General features: G+C 41.5%; 2 protein-coding genes across 5 annotated transcripts in view; both read left to right on the top strand.

The window, feature by feature from the left end:
- Window positions 1-1,329: 1,329 nt before the first annotated feature.
- Window positions 1,330-2,204, top strand: LOC112847042 (proline-rich protein 36-like). The gene is made up of 2 exons (XM_025907759.1): window positions 1,330-1,715; window positions 2,052-2,204. Exons 1-2 carry the CDS (start codon window positions 1,440-1,442, stop codon window positions 2,202-2,204), a joined length of 429 nt encoding a protein of 142 aa, XP_025763544.1. The 5' UTR covers window positions 1,330-1,439.
- Window positions 2,205-9,184: 6,980 nt separating this feature from the next.
- Window positions 9,185-13,895, top strand: part of lgr4 (leucine-rich repeat containing G protein-coupled receptor 4) — a 32,179-nt gene continuing 27,468 nt past the window's right edge. The window contains exons 1-2 of one of the 4 annotated variants that reach the window (XM_019357881.2): window positions 9,188-9,645; window positions 9,803-10,131. In XM_019357881.2, the coding sequence (XP_019213426.1) occupies window positions 9,950-10,131 (182 nt within the window). In that variant the 5' untranslated portion in view covers window positions 9,188-9,645; window positions 9,803-9,949. Of the gene's footprint in view, window positions 10,132-13,895 lie in introns of all 4 variants that reach the window. The other 3 variants (XM_019357882.2, XM_019357884.2, XM_019357875.2) reach the window with 3 other exon arrangements.

The raw sequence follows: 13,895 nt of genomic DNA on the forward strand, positions 1-13,895 counted from the left end.
ATAGGACTTCAGAAGCCCAGAAAAAATGAGAGGATGAGTGACTCAGATTATGGGAGTCAAGAATAAGACACTGATAATGACCATGAGGAGGAGATTGAGGCTCTCAGTAAGAAACATGCTAAGAAAACTGAGGGTCGTCAGAAGTCCAAGGGAAAAGCAAAACAGAACAAACAAATAAAGTGGACAAAGACTGGCTTGTTGAATGCTAGGATAGTGGGACAAATAGAGGAAGAGGACACAACTGGATCAGAAGCTGGAAGGAGCATATGGTTTGCCAGTGATACTCAGAAGCCAGAGGATAAAGATGACACAGGGGATGAAATCGATTATCAAGAATTACCTGCATCTATCAGCAGAGGTGGCCATGTGCACTGGACCAGATTACAGGCAAAGAAGCGACATCAGCCACTTGCAATGTCCGTTTGTATGGCAACAACAGGAAAACCAGTTTAAACTCCCTTTCAGCCACAGAGATATAGAAGGACTCGGGTGAAAATTACCGACCTTCATCTTTCCGTCCTCCCCAGCTTCTCCAATCATCTCAATTTCCTCGGCCAGGAGGAAGCAGCATCCACGCCCGGATCCGTGGCGACTGAACACGTTTTTTTTAGTACTCCTTCTGACTGTGAAGATGAAGAAAGATTGTTCTGTCAGAGACTAATTGGATTGTTTCTAAGTCTGAGTGTTTTGACTCCAAGTCTGTTTTTTCTATGCATGCTATTTCCAATTCTGTGGAGAAGATAGACTGTTTAACTCGTGCCTGTTCCTTGGCTGAAAGTAAAAGAACTGTTTCCTCGGAGGCTGTTTATTCAAGCTGAATGGACTGTTAGCCCAGGGTCAGTCAACCAGAGTCAGTCACCCTTGAGACTGTTAACTCTGAGTTTGTCACCCCTGAGACTGTTCACTCCGAGACTATGCATTGTTCGGCCACGTCAGGCCCCCCAGAGTCTGAATCTCTTCCCAGGGCTTCATCAGAGGCTGAGCCTGTGGCCCCTAGAGGTAACAAGATCTGCACAGCCTTTCCACCTGGGAGGCTAGCCGCGTCGTCTCAGCCTCCAGCCTCCGCTGAGAGCTCGGGTGAGCCGAACCAGCAACCTCCATCATCTGCCGAGTGCACTGGTGAGCTCACTCAGCCACTAATGGACCTCATTTCACTGTTGCTGCATGAACAGACTGTCTATGCTGTGCAGCCACAGCATCCTGAGCCAGCTTTGTGCCCTGCGCAGTTTCAGCCTTCTTCGCCTCAGCCAGAGTTCTCCGCACGTGCTGGCCCTGCGTCTGTTCCCACTGGGGGATCGGGAGAGCCGCTCCAGCCATCTGTTTTCGCTGGGGGATCATGACAGCAGCTTCAGCCATCTGCGGCTTCCATCCAGCCGTCTGCGGCTTCCACGCCGCTGTCTGTTTGTGCTGGGGGGCAGCTTCAGCCGTCTGCAGCTTCCATGCTGCCGTCTGTCTCCGTTGGGTACTCTGAGGAGTCTGTCCGGCCTTCTGCGGCTTCCACGCCGCCACCTGTTCCTGCCGGAGGCTTAGGAGAGCCCATCCAGCTGTCTGTGCCATTATCAACGCTAGCCACACCGTCGCCTGTGACTCCACCAACCATGGCTCAACCACTGGTTGAATCACTAGCTCAACCCTCCACGACTTCCATGCCGCCACCAGCTGAACCACCTGCAACTGCCACACTGCCATCTGGGCCAGTGACGTCTCCGCCAGAGGTCAGTTCAATTCAATTCAATTCAATTCAATTCAATTCAATTCAATTCAATTCAATTTTGTACAGCGCCAAATCACAACAACAGTCACCTAAAGGCGCTTTTTATTGTAAGGTAGACCCATAAATAGTACATTGTGCAATAATTGAAACAAGCCCCCTGAAAGACCATTGATCAAAGACCACTGATCACTGATCTGTTTATAAGGTTGGGGAAACCTGCAGTAGGCTGAGACTGAAGAAGTCACTTGGATGAGTGACAAAACGTTTCTCCCACTGAAAACGCTACGTCCAGATTATCAGAATCAACCTTTTGGGAACATTGGCCTTTTATTTGCAGTCATATTATCACGTCTGGACATGTCTGGCATCTGGCTGTCGTGAGGAGCATTGGCGGCATGGGTGCTCCTTCCTCCTCGAAGGCAGAACCAATGGGCTCAGCAGAAAATCCTTCGGTGGGCTGGACAGTCAATCCTCCGGCGGACCGAGCTGAAAGTCCTTCGACGGGCCGGGCAGGGAATCCCCCGGCGGGCCGGGCAGGTAAGCGGTTGGAGTCGGAGGGTGAAGGTGCAGGGCGTTGAGGAGAAAGTCCTGAATTAATGGGTGAAGTGAATCCAGTAGCCATGGGAAGCCAGAAATAAGTCGCTGTAGCCAGCTTGTACGGCATGACGATACTCCCTCCCGGAGCCACTGATCCCCAACTGTAGCCACATTTTTCATTGGTCTGGTGCCAAAATAATAATTATTTTTGTTTTTTTAAATTTAAATTTATTTATTTTTTTTTACAGTTTGGTAACATTACTACATAATTTATATATGAGTAATTTAGGGCCTAACACAGAGCTCTAAGGAACCCCACAAGTTACCTTAAACTGATTTGATTTTACATCATTGACTTGCACATATTGATGTCTATCATCCAGGTAACTACTCATCCACTTGTACGCTATCCCTCTCATACCATATCTCTCTAGTTTATTCATTAATGTACTATGATCAGTTGTATCAAATGCCTTTTTAAGTCTATAAAAACACCAACAGTATATTTCTTATTATCTAATGTAGTAGATATCCCTTCTACAAGTTCCATCACTGCCAAAGTGGCAGTGATGGAACTCCCTCAAAGTGGACCTTTTTGCTCTAAAGCCATAATGGTTATCAAAGATAAGATTATGTTTCTCAATATATTTATCAAGTCCTTAAACAAATAATTTTTCTAAGATTTCTGAGAACTGCAGAAGTAGTGATATTGGTCTATAGTTGGTAAATTGACACCTCTCTCCATTTTTATAGATGGGAAAAACTTTTGCTATTTTCATTTTTGAGGGAAACATACCAGTTCGAAAGGACAGGTTACAAATGTATGTGAAAGGTTGCACTATATATTCTATAACAGTTTCAAGTAATACCATATCAATACCAAAACAATCAGTGGACTTTTTAAATGTTTTCACAATATCAGATATTTCGCTATGACTTACAGCACCAATAAACATGGAGGACAAATTTTGAGTAATATGTTTATTTATTTTATTATTATTTCTTGGCTCTGGTATTTCTTTTGCTATATTATAGCCAACATGTACAAAGAAATCATTAAATTTATTTGCATTAAATTAAAGCATTTTTTCCCCTTTTGCATTGTTTCTTTTCTTTTTAAAGGCAGACGAAACCCTTTCTGGCAGTGGAGGTTATATTTATTACACATATACCTTAATTTAAATTGCTCACATGACGTATGTAAAAATGCGCTTTTGTCTTTTACAGAATCTTTCTGCGGGGGGCAAAAGTATTTCCACTTGTGTGACACAGGAAAACATTTTGGAGCACAGAGAAAATCTAACCACTGTGGGGTAGTGTTTCTCTTCATAAGAATTTGGCTACACCTACAAATACATTAATAAAGAAATTATAAAAATAATATGCACTTTCACCTCACCTCTCTTTGCTTGGACTGAAATATCATAGTACATGGACTTCTACTGTGTGGACGTATAAAATAAATGCAGATCTCAATGTTTTTTTTGTTGCAAACTCTCAGTAAATAGTGCTCCTATTCAGTAATATTATTTACAGTTACACTTCTGCACATTATTTTTTAAAGTCATATTAATGAACATACCGTACCAGAATTCAAGCCTCCTACTGATGTTTTTCAATGTCCTAAGGAAGTATTATAACAAAAAGAAAAGTATGCACCGAAAGGTGTACTCTCTGCAGCACTACCTAAAATTAATAACCTCAGTCTAGAAGTAAATTAAGTGTGTTTTGACCTTTAATCTAATTTCTTAGTCAATTAGATACCATGCGTGAGTACTTAACCTGTAATTACAGTGTGCAGACATTAATCAATCACTTTTTTAAAAATTCAATAGAAAATACATTGCTCATAAAGTTGCACATTCAGATGACATTAATCTTTGTGAGGTCCATGGTCTCCTATATAATCACCTGAAAAAGAACATTTTCACAGGAATCTGCAGTCCCTAAAAAAAAAAAAAAAAGGATAGTCAAAACAAAACAAAAATTGCAGTACGCCCTTCCTGCTTCCATAGGAATTAGGGAATAGTGCTGCTAATCAAATTCACTTGATTAACTGATTATCGTTAAGTGTCTGATGGTCTGGAGGATTCAGATGTGCATTGACACAATGCCACAATATTCCTAGAAGTGAATGCAAACTGACACCAAGGTCAATGTACAGAGAAACTGAAAATAAGGAGCTACATCTCAGACTCTACAAGCCTTGTTAACATGTAGAAAGAAGATGGAAGCAGAGCTTCGGTTTGCAAAGCTGCATCTGAACAAACCACAAGACTCTTGGATCAGTGTCCTAAATCCAGACGTTCACCATGGCAGTGAAACTGCACTACTGAAGTTCTGAATCATCTTCTTATAACCTTTGACAGTGGAGTCTTTGTGCTTGTCCTGTTCGACCTCAGTGCAGCATTCAGTACCACTGATGATAACATTTTAATACAGAGAAGAGAATACACTGTTGTTATTCAAACAAATAAGCTGCAATGTTTGAACCATATCTATCAGATGTCTGTGAAGGTTCTCAGTCATCCAGGTCATCGTAGTCTAAGGAGCTTGGAAAGAAAAGCGTCTGGACTTCTTTGAGTTGCTTGAAGACGTTTCACCTCTCATCCGAGAAGCTTCTTCAATTTCTAAGGGTCAATGGTGGAGAGTCCCAGATTTAAACCCAGTGGGAGTTTCCCCCCAAAGAGGGACAAAGGACCCCCTGATGATCCTCTACCTAATCACATGAGCCAAGGTGTGAAAGTGGGCGTGGGTCCCAATCAGCCAGAGTTTCGGGTGAGCTCATTGTGAAACCTGGCTCCACCCTCTTCTTCAAGCAACTCAAAGAAGTCCAGACGCTTTTCTTTCCAAGCTCCTTAGACATATCTATCACTTTTGTGTGTGAAGTCGTCTTCACACACAAAAGTTAGTCATTGAGTTACACCGTGTTCTGTGTTGGGATCACTCTTTTTTAACATTACACCCACTTCCCTTCAGCAAGATTATCAGAAAACTGCATATTTTCACTGCTGTGCAGATGATACCCAGCTTTATTTATCCATCAAGCCAGATGACACAAATCAATTAGTTGAGACTTCCTTGAAACATGTTGCCTAATCAGATACTTAATCTGGATGGAATTATTTTGGCCTCCAGCAACAGTGAGAAATCTTTTAGTCATTTTTTATCAGGATTTGTCCATCAGAGCCCATATCAAACAAATATGTAGGGCTGTTCTATCATCTGCACAATATCTTTAAATTTACCTCCTGTCTCAGATTGATGTTGTAAAACTAGTTCATGAGCTCATTACTTCTTTGCTGGATGACTTTAATTCATTATTATCAGGTTGTTGTAAAAGTTCAGTGAAAAGCTTCAGTGTATTCAAAACACTGTACTGAGCCTGCTAACAAGGACGAGAAAGAGCGACCATGTTTATCCTCTGTCGCCTTCTCTTCCTTAGCTCTCTACTAAATCCAGAATTTAATTTAAAATCCTTTTCCTCACATACAAAATCTTGAATAATCAGGCCCCATCATATCTTAAAGACCTCATAGTAGCTTATAATCCTAACAGAACACTTCACTCTTAGACTGCTGGCTTACTTGTGGTTCTTAGAGTTTCTAAAAGTAGAATGAGAGGCAGAGCCTTCAGCTTTCAGGCCCCTCTCCTGTGGAACCAGCTTCCATTTTAGATTCAGGAGATGCACATCATCTCCAGATTCAAGATCTTTCCTTTTTGATTAAGTTTGTTATTAAGATTGGATCAGGTGACCCTGACCTATTTCTTAGTTATGTTGGTATAGGCTCAGACTGCTGTGGAATTGTGCATTGAGCACTTTTTCTCCATGCATGTCTTTTCACTCTCCACGTGTTTATATACTACTCCAGCATGCTATTTAAAAGTTTTCTACTCTCTCCCTTACTCTGTTTTGTCCTGTCTCCCTATGCTCTGTTTTTTCTTTTCTCTCACTGCTGCCTGTACCTGAGCCTGTATCTGCCGGAGGTTTTATTCCCGTTAAAAGGGAGTTTTTCTTTCCCACCACTGCAAACTGCTTGCTCTTAGGATGTTGTCTGATTGTTGGAGTTTTCCCTCGAATACAGTAATTTGGTATAGACTAGAACAATGACTGTCCTAGTCTACACTATTACCCAACTTGCCAGATGTGGTTCTCTAAGACGTCTCTATGAACTCCTCTACATAACAAAGTATTCTAGAGTCACCTATGTCATCTGAATCTAGGTGTTGCAATGGACCAGTCAAAGTCCAGACCTCAACCTGATTGAAATGCTGCAGCAGGACCTTAAGAGAACTGTGCATAAATGAACCCCTGCAAACCTCAGTGAACTGAAACATCATAAAGAAGAGGAGGCCAAAATTTCTCCACAACAAAGTGAGAGAAAGATAAATTTAAACAGAAAACTTCAAGCTACTATTGCTAAAAGTAGTACAGTCTACTGAATCGTGGGGTGTACTTAGTTTTTCACAGGACTGCTGAGAGTCCCTTTAAAGTGAATATGCAAGTCTGATTTAGATACCAAATAGTAAACACCACACTGTATTGATAGTAATACAATACCAATTTCTACTTGTGCCGCAGGTGCCCCATGTGCCTCTGGGCACACAGATACCTAACATAGTCACCACACCCTGTGCACCTTGTGCCTTTTCTGGTTGATTGCCCTTTAGCCCATGGACCACTGATTATCCTATAATGCAAACAGTAGAGATGCTCTGAGTGTCAGGTGCTGTTAAATTTAAATTGTATGTAGTTAGCGAATAACAGGAATTTCTTCATCATGGAAACAAAGAAAAAAGAGCAGTCAGGCAAGTGCAAGGTCACTAAATTGCGTACAAAAAAAAGAAGTAACTGCTGTGGTGTTTAAGACAAGCTGTTAATGTAGAGCTCTGTGGGTTTACTCTGGTTGCATTGCAGCTTCTTGTGCCAGTTTATGTTTGCAGTCAGCACTTAATTGAATGATTGTATTCAGTGTATGCATATTCCTGCATATAATGCAATGTGCTTGCCATTTAGTGTCACAGTGCACCAAATGGTGCTGGCTCAAAAAACTAGAAGAAGAAAAAGAGAGCTGTTGAAGGCACTTTTCCAAAAACACATCAAGTGTCTATATTATAAATGCAAGACCATGCATTACCAGACTTAAGGGTAATTTAGAATATATTTACAACAGAAAAGTTCCCCCTGATAAGTTGAATTTCATCTGGATAACCTGTATAACTTTACAGTTACTGTCCCAGTCTATACCATTACTTAACTCACCAGATGGCATTCTCTGAGACTTAGTCCTCTTCCCCAAATTGAAATTCATGCAGAATTCAGTGCTGAGGTGCAAATGGTCAGTGCGATCCAGGGTGCAATTCAAAACATAACCAGGGTGCTGGAGACACCACACTTCATAAGAATATCCGTTTAAGAGGGATAATGGACTCATGAAATGTACCTATAGTTTCTGCTTTTTATTTTTCACAGTTGTGAAACTTTTTGATCGCACTTTGTGTAAGCATTAAAACCTAACACAGGCAGTAAATCATTTGAAACTCACTTGGTCATTAAAATGTTAAATTTCACTATTAGCCTTATTCTTTAGAATTGTAGTTTTCCCCCACATTCAGCAGGCCAAGTCTAGCTGATTAGTTATCTACAACATGCCCACATTTTAATGACACACAGACACACAAAGCACTTCAGGGAAAAGCTGTGGTCTGCTAAACAGTTTAGCAGGAGCTGTTGGCGGTTTACTGTTTTCTTGCTCAGAGCTCTTTGATGGGAGTTTTTGATTTATTCTTCATTAGAGTGCTTTCCTGTCTCTTGCACATTTAACAGACAAGATGATAAAAAAAACCCCTAAAAACAACAATATGTAATCCCCTTGAAACAAGGAGTCTTTGACGCTGCCTTCACAGTATTAGTTTATGCTTAATCATCACATTTCTGAGGTTTAAAAGAAAAAAAGCATGCACATTTAAAAAAAATACATTTATGTGTGATTGTTGTCATATGATTTGAAACTAATTCTTGTTATATGTTTACAATGATATCTACATTTATTGACATCCTCCACTGCATGCACAGTTACCTGGCTCATCCATGCATGTATAATGTGATCTCAAGTGAACTCTGTACGTAGTAAATCTACTTTGACAAGTATACACCCAGTCAATTATCTGTCAGGGCAGATTAGTGAGCAAAACTACTGGTGCTCAGTCACTACATTCAAAGTGTAAAGTAGTTAAAGCAGAATGACATGTGCTTATTCCCATTTTGTGAAATCACATACTTTTGTTCCTTTACAGGTAACATAGAGAAAAGCTAAACTGCATTCTTCAGCTGTATTGTACTACATTACCTGTTACATCCAAGATATAAATCTTACATAATAAATATATTATGTAAAAGACTGCACATGGATGTGTTACTGTGTTATAAACACAATATTTCGCAAATGTTGTGGACTTTTAAAAAAACTTTTTAAAAGATTCATTACTGCTAAAATAGCAGCTTTTTATTTATAAATGTATCATGAACTGATTACTTACATTATACTACTAATAAATGATTTATAAAAAACAATCTTTTGGATTGGTGATGATTATTGGATATATTCAGAGATGTCCTAACTGTATAATAATGTATATCTCATCTTAAATATAATGTAAAACTACATATATAAGACTGGGTTGTGTATTTGCACCATGAACTACCTGTGCATTTAACAACCATTAGACTACATATATGCATGTTGTGTGCATGTTCACACGTGTACTGCACGATTACTCTTGAGAAGTTTTCATGCTTATATACAATTGAAAGGCTGAAGAAGCAGTTGGCTCGGTCCCTAATATGCACAACAGCACAATGCTGCAAGAAAATTTGCAGCCGTACTGGTCCTCCATGCATGTGTGAGCACTTTTACCTGACTTTTTTTTTTTTTATGTGTGTGTGGTGGGGGAGTGTGCAGTGGTTGGCTGCCTGATGCGGTGGTGCAGGTTTCAGTGTTACACAGGCCGGGCCCAGTGCTGCAGGTTGTCCGGTAGGGTGCCTGCCGAGCTACAAGCATGCTGTTGATGTCAGGAGCAGAGGAGAGGAACGTGAGGAATGGCTGAAAACTGACGGTGATCTCCCGCAAGGAAACAAACCGGGACACAAACGTCCGCTATGTTTAGCTGAAGACCTGACTGCCCCCCGGACCAGCCTTTCAGCGACGCACTAACAAGCACTGCTAGTGTTTTTCTTCTTCTTCTTCTTTTCTTTTACAGAGGGGGGGATTATTTAATGGGACAGCGAAAACGCAAAAAAACGCAAGGTAGGCTACCGCTCCTGTCGCCAGCAGAGCTACTTTTATTTTCACGGACTAATACGACACACGGGTTGAGAAATGTTTCCCACCAAGGTAAACTGGCCGTCTTCGAAGGCAGTGTTTGTGTTCTGAGCTAGCTAAACGCTTTTGTGGGTACATTTTTTTTTCTTTTTTTTTTGCTTTTTGTTTTGTGTGGTCGGGGTTGTGAATGTATGAAGTGTTTGAACCGCTGGGGTTTTGTTTTGAAAAGCGTCGGTTAGGCTTCACCTCTTCATGCCTCACAACCTACCAAACCACATGAGAAGAAGACGACGTCCGGAGTAGATTAAACCGCAAACAAAGGCCCCACTTCTTCCCCCCCTCTCCCGTCGCTGCCACCTGAACCGAAGAGGAGAAAATGCGTGTGGATCTGTTTTGGGTCTGTTTGTGGTGTTTGCTTCGCCCCGGTGCCACCGGTCAAGGGCAGTCGACGGCCGTTTGTTCGCTCTCATGCAGCTGCGATGAAGATGGGGGTGCAGACTGCTCCGGGAGAGGGTTGACCGCCGTCCCAACCGGGCTCAGTACTTTCACCTACTACCTGTAAGTGACAACCAAGCATCCACGATGAAACACAAGCTGTTTGCACACTTAAAAACTGCCTCATAGTTTACTGTACTGTGTTTACGACGTAAGTGAGTGATGGCCATTGAACATCACCGGGTAAACTTAGTGCAGATGGAGGGAATGTCCTGCCGGGGATGTTAGGACTTCAGACTTAGAAAAGCTGACCTGTTATCTAATGCATCACAACACTCAAAAGCTTGGCGTAGTTCAGAAACAAATTATACACAGCTGAATCTTCAGGACTTATCAGTATTATAGCGTCAGTATAACAGCACAGCCTCCATTAATGTTGTAATGACATGTGTAATGATTGTAGCTAATGACTAACTAGATTATCAGTTATTGTTTAAAACAGGGAATCAGCTGATAGATGGATCTGCATAAGTTGTTTTCAGAACAGGTGAATAAAGTCAATTTTAAGCAGAGGGTGAAACATTTTGCTTGGTTTGCCACTAAAAGTGGTTCCTTATAAGAAAATATCTGCTACTAATCATAGAGTGAAAGCAGTAGACACTGAGAAGTGAAAGATTTATGATGCTACTATGAAGCTTCCCACGATACATTGATTTTGCAATACTTGATCTAATGCAAAACTTTTGTCTATGGTACATGACAACATAAAGGAAAAAGGAAAACACACTGCAAAGAAATGAAATACACATATTTACCTATTTCGATTGTCATGGTTAAATACTGCCCAGCCTCAGAGGGCCATTTCTAAAGTAGATTTGAACTCGGTGATGTCTGACTTTTGCCACGATCAATGAAATGTTCTCCAGTGGGGTGGCTGTGGCTCAGGAGGTAAATTGGAAGGTTTTGTGGTTCGATCCCTGGATCCCACAAAATACTGAATCCAGAGTTACCCTGATGAATCAGTCGGGGGTGAATGTTGGGTTAAAAGTGTTTTTATGAATGGGTGAATGAGGTTTGTTGTAAGAAAGTGCTTAGAGTGTTCAAATTGAGTAGAAAAGCGCTACAAAAGCACCGTCCATTTAGTGGCCAAATACAGTTAAAAGTTTCTCTTGATTTTTCCTTTACCTGAACCATGTTAAGTCATCTGTGCAGATTGCATGGACAGTCTATGTGGAAATATTATATTTAAACATTGGTTTAGCTCCTGAAGTGTAAACACAAGTATCACTAATATATTTAAAATAAATCCTCCAGGTAAAGCCACAACTTATCCAACTGTTTCTCCTAAGTTTTTTGTGGGAAAAATGACTGAATCACAGAGTAATGTACCAAGTGCTGTGATCACAAATAGGGCTAGATTTGGGTGAGTAATGCATGGATGGTAGCCAGTAGTGTCTTGTTCCCTCTACTGTAAGATTGAAACAATAAAATAAGGAGTCAAGCCTGTTCCTTTATCACATTCTCACAGCAAGTCTGGCTATGTTTAACTGCTGCACTCATTTTTACAACAAGTTGAGCAAATAGAGACCAGGTAGGTTTGGTCTTTTATGGAGCGGTGCAGATACAGTTGATGATTGGCCCACGAAGAAAATGTTTGTGTCACAACTTCTGGGTTAATCACAAACTAAAGTAACTCTTTAGTCACTGACTCTGCCAGTTCCCGCGTGAAAAACACACTTGAGCTTCACACAGGCGAACAGCCATTTCAAGTTTTGGCCTTGTTAAATGCGCAAAAGTGCATGCAACTTTCACAAAAGTGTAGAGGCTTGTTTGTTGAAACCTTTGTGCTGCTGTGCTGTCTTCGAAGAACGGCGGCCAAAGCCCTGCTGCACCAGAATGGACAGTGTACCACTTGAAATTCCCATTGTTGAAGGTGTGAGGTGAACTAAACAGAGGGGAAGTGGTTGCATGGCACATGAGGCTTACAGCTGAACCTCTTGGCATACTTGCTCCTCTGGGTAAAAAAAAATATAAAAGGTTCACCAGTATATTATGACATCTGAATTACAATATGGTGCAGTGTTTTCACAGAAAAACACTGCTGCCCTCCATGCTACTCTGTTGGCTAATTTTATGCCAAAATGGAAAACACTGTGCTGTTTGCGAGCTTGTGGCGTCCTCGGTTCTCATAGTTTGTCCTACTCATAGCAATCTAAATGCTCTGTGACACATTTTAAACCGCTTAATGGATTCATTTGAGACTTAAAGTATGTGAAAGGTTGCTTGTCCCTCTCTCTTTTTTTCGCCTTCCTGGTCTCTTGAACTTTAGTTGTCCTCTCTTACTCCCTCCATCTTTTGTATGTGGAGCAGGGTGGGGGGTGGGGGTTAAGGATCATGATGGATTAGTGAGACATATTGCAGCTGCAAGGGCTCCTTCTCTCGGGGCTAATGCACCCACAATGGCCCGCTGAAGTGTAAAGGAAATGTCTCATATGAGCGTTTTGTCACTACAGTAAGGGCCATTTGTTTATCATGTGTGTGAATCAGAAACACTCCAAAAGTAGAAACTTCTATATCCAGGCTGATGAGTGCCAGCAACAGGAAAGAAGGTGTGTGAAGAAACAAACACAAGTGTGCTCGCTCACAACAGCAGATTCAGCGCCCAAAGGTAAGGAAATGATCTCAATGTTGTGGAATAGAGTATCGTTGTCATGAAGGAAAAAATAAACGTGGTAATGGGAGACAACGCATTTTTACAATAAATCATGTGACAGTGTTGGCGTGGACTCTTACCTTCAGCCCACAGGGGCTTGAGTTTTGGCTTCTATAATGGAAACAGGCCTGTCACAGAAAAGCAGATGGAAGAAGAGGCCCCTCAGCCAATGACAAGGCAAACACTCTTGTAGTGTACCTGTCACAGAGTCCCCACATAGGTTTCGCTTTTGCTGCAGTGTCTGCACAAACGTGTGTATTTTAAGCAAGCATAGAGGCATTGTTAGAGCTGATATCTCAGTAATGTTAGGTCCTTTCATAGCATGAGGGCGCCTGAGACTTGGGAGGGTGGCGTCAGGGGTCTTGTACTCTGCTGGTGGAGCTTGCCGACTTCACCACTGGTGCCCTCAATCCATTTTTAACTGAATGATACTTTTGTTCTTGGTCAGCAGAGGTGAAAGGAGCCAGTTAGTAGTTCCTGCTTCCAAACAGGATGAGCTGTGGATGGAAGAATATCAACGTCCTCTCTGAGTTCTTAACACTGAGCTTTTTTGGCATACCTATTTCCCTCCTTTCCACCTGCAAAGCTTCAAACATTCAGAGATTTTTAAGAAATTCTCTACAAAACTCTACAAGAAACTCAGGGTTTCAGATTTTTTACTTAAGTGTCTGGTCTTCTATAATGTCAAAGAGAGATAACTGGAAGAGGTTTCAGGGTAACTCAAAAGGATGTGAGACCACATCCTTGAAAATGAATCTGTGGCAGGTGATATGCAAATGACAGTCTGGCAAATCAGCTTAAGGGTGGCACTTAGGTAATATGGTGGATGTTAAATGCTTGGATTCAGCTGGCTCTCCAGTAGATCTCTTGTCCTGTGGATGGACTTGAACTACAGCTGTTAGCCTGGTAGCTTACCCACCAACTAGTTGGTGGATTAAGTACTTCAATACTAAAATTAAAGCTGCAAGCAGCGATATGAGGGCCCTCGCACCCCCGGCGCGTCGAGCCAAGCCCAACACCTAAAACCAGCGCTTCCGATCTGATGTCACATTGATGGAATTCATGCATTTAACCACCAGCTAAAATTTCATCTCATTCAACCATTATTATAGTCGTCCCACTAGGTGGCGCTCTAACCATTACTGACAAATGGCATAACAAACATTTCCGAGCT

The sequence above is a fragment of the Oreochromis niloticus genome, linkage group LG1, assembly GCF_001858045.2.
Source record: "Oreochromis niloticus isolate F11D_XX linkage group LG1, O_niloticus_UMD_NMBU, whole genome shotgun sequence".
In the NCBI taxonomy this organism is placed as follows: Eukaryota; Metazoa; Chordata; class Actinopteri; order Cichliformes; family Cichlidae; genus Oreochromis; species Oreochromis niloticus.